Source organism: Pteropus vampyrus, unplaced genomic scaffold (assembly GCF_000151845.1).
Source record: "Pteropus vampyrus isolate Shadow unplaced genomic scaffold, Pvam_2.0 Scaffold16325, whole genome shotgun sequence".
In the NCBI taxonomy this organism is placed as follows: domain Eukaryota; kingdom Metazoa; phylum Chordata; class Mammalia; order Chiroptera; family Pteropodidae; genus Pteropus; species Pteropus vampyrus.
In genome coordinates, this window is record NW_011905106.1 from 1 (window position 1) to 2,585 (window position 2,585).

The 2,585-nt window shown below is 35.4% G+C and overlaps 1 protein-coding gene across 1 annotated transcript; it reads left to right on the forward strand.

Annotated features, from left to right (window-relative positions):
• The first annotated feature begins 23 nt into the window (after positions 1-23).
• LOC111735133 (zinc finger protein 385D-like) lies at positions 24-1,635 on the forward strand. Its single transcript, XM_023526889.1, has 2 exons — positions 24-235; positions 1,327-1,635. The coding sequence occupies exons 1-2, from the start codon at positions 74-76 to the stop codon at positions 1,558-1,560; spliced, it is 396 nt and encodes a 131-aa protein (XP_023382657.1). The 5' UTR covers positions 24-73; the 3' UTR covers positions 1,561-1,635.
• Positions 1,636-2,585: the final 950 nt, after the last annotated feature.

Genomic DNA, 2,585 nt, shown 5'->3' on the forward strand with positions numbered 1-2,585 from the left:
TGAAGGCATATACTAGTTAAGATTGTTCTCTTCTTTTTTGTAAATATTCCTGGCAGGTACTAAGCACAAAACCATGCTAGAAGCCCGGAATGGAAGTGGGACTATCAAAGCCTTTCCTAGGGCAGGCGTGAAAGGTAAAGGACCAGTTAACAAGGGAAATACAGGCCTGCAAAACAAAACATTTCACTGTGAAATCTGTGATGTGCACGTCAACTCGGAAACACAACTTAAACAGGTAGGCAGCACATATTCTAGAAATAAAAAGAGGGGACACCTTATGAGCAGGATGTATGTTTCCTTTATTCCTTTTTTTCTATTTTCTCCTCCCATCCATCCATTCATTTATCCACCCATTCATCCATTTATCTATGTATTTATTTGTCCATTTATCCATTTATCTATCCATCCATCCATCCATCCATCCATCGACTTACCTTCTAGTCACTGTCCTAATTTATTTATGCTCATTTTAGTTGCTGAGGGACTACTATAACGCAATGGCTTCTCAGACCTTTCAGAAATTATTTGAAGTGAGTTTGTAATATTCTTATATATGAGAGTGAGAGGAAAGTGGGTATTAGACCTTTTTTCTACCAGGTTTCCCACTTAAAAGTGTTGATTTTCTTTAAAGTTCAAATTGTAACATTTTATTTTAACTTGTTTAGATATTTACATACTACAACTAACTTTATACAATGCTATTATTTTATGTACTTTATTACATGGTGTTGTACTGTATCTCTAAATCCTGTAGCCACCTGCTAAAGGGATGACTAATCTTGTTTCATTCACTTTTACTCTGAATAGCCTTACAAAGAGATTGGTTACATGTTGCCAATCAAAGGCCCAGCCCTCACATTGTGTTGTTTTATATGCATAGGTATGATATTGTGCTGATTTTATGCACCTTAATTATTTATCTTTAAATTTAAGGGGTTGACATTTGACTGTACAAATGTGAGGATAAATATTAGAATGGAGATAAATTTGTGCCTGCCTAGGCATCTTTGTTTATCTGCACATGAAATTCCTTCAGACATTCCTTTCCTTTGTAAACTTCTAAAAAAAGAGATCTGTGCAATGATAAAGAAGACTGGGAAAAAGAAGATCCTTCTATTTGTTAAAAAATACTAAAATGAATAACATAAAAATATACTCAAGGCATCAGACAAAATTCAAGGATAAAAGTGCATGCTTTTTTATGTTTCTCTTTCCAAAACTTGCATGAAATAATTAATATGTTTCCTCAAGTTAAAGCAATATTTGTGAGAGTTCTTTGGGATGATGTTTTTTTTTAAAGTTGTCAATTTTAATTGCTTTTCATAGCACATTAGCAGTAGAAGGCACAAAGACAGAGCTGCGGGGAAGCCCCCAAAACCTAAATACAGTCCTTACAACAAACTACAGAAGGCAGCACATCCACTGGGGGTGAGTATCATTTTTGCTTGCCAAAAGATAGTAGCCTTTAATTTACCACAGTCAGCTGAACTTTGGTTTGTTTGGGTTGTGTCGTTGTTACTGAATGAAATAAATGAGTGGTACTTAAGTAATGACAATTGATTTGAGGGTCCAACAACTACAGAATGATTGGTTTTGTGAGTTGTTTTGCCATCTTTAGCCACCACCCAGTATCTTATCTTCCTAAGTTGGCTCAGGTTTGTGACAGATCATGAGGAAATGAGAAAAGTCAAATTCTTTTGAGTCGGATAAGTAATCACCTAAAACCTGGTCTTGAAATTAATGGATAATTTTAGGAAAGAATGTCAGTGAAAAACAAGTTTTTGCATCTCCTTTTTAATATTTTTTAAAATTTATTTATTTAAATTAGTTCCAAGTATACAGTACATTGGTTAGACATCTATATAGTTCATAAAACAATCCCCCCAATTGCTCCCTCCCTCCTCTGGCCCTCCACCTAGCCATCATATTAATGCTAACTGCTTTCCCTCTGCCGTGCTCCCCATCTCCATGACCAACTATCCTTTTTAATACTTTTAAGAGACAAAGCATTGGTATTATTGATACCCTCAGTAATATTTTGAATTTTGAGTGACACAGTCTCAAAGGTATGGCTTATTTTTATTTAATTATTCACCAAGGTCACTATATGATGCTTGGGAAATACTTCGCAGGAAGTGGCCTCTTCCATTTATTCCAAATGTGCCTTTTAGGTTAGTAAACATACTAGTACTAATGTCTTCACTTGGAATTTTTGTAGGGCTTTAGGGGGAATCTGAGGACCTCTTAGGTTAATAGTTATGAGCATGTGCTTTTTTTCTTGTTGAATTGACCATAATTTTTATCAGAGGGACCCAGGACACAGTGCAAAGTTGAGGATAGCTGATCTGCGGTATGTGTTGAATTTGTACATTTCGAAATCTGTTTTCTTCAAAATAGATCTTATTAATACAGTTGACCCTTGAATAGCTCAGTTTCGAACTGTGTAGGTCCACTTATCTGGGTTTTTTTTTCCATAAATACAGTTAGCCTTCTGCATCTACAGGTTTTGCATCCATGGATTCCACCAACCTCGTATCGAAAACAGTATATTTTTGATCAACAGTTGGAAATCTGCATATTTCCAA

What these genes read in the sequence shown, in the direction of transcription:
- LOC111735133 (XM_023526889.1), top strand. Translation starts at nt 74, where the DNA reads ATGCTAGAAGCCCGGAATGGAAGTGGGACTATCAAAGCCTTTCCTAGG. An exon ending in CGGAAACACAACTTAAACAG is followed by an intron (nt 236 to 1,326) that starts GTAGGCAGCACA and finishes TGCTTTTCATAG; the next exon opens with CACATTAGCAGTAGAAGGCA.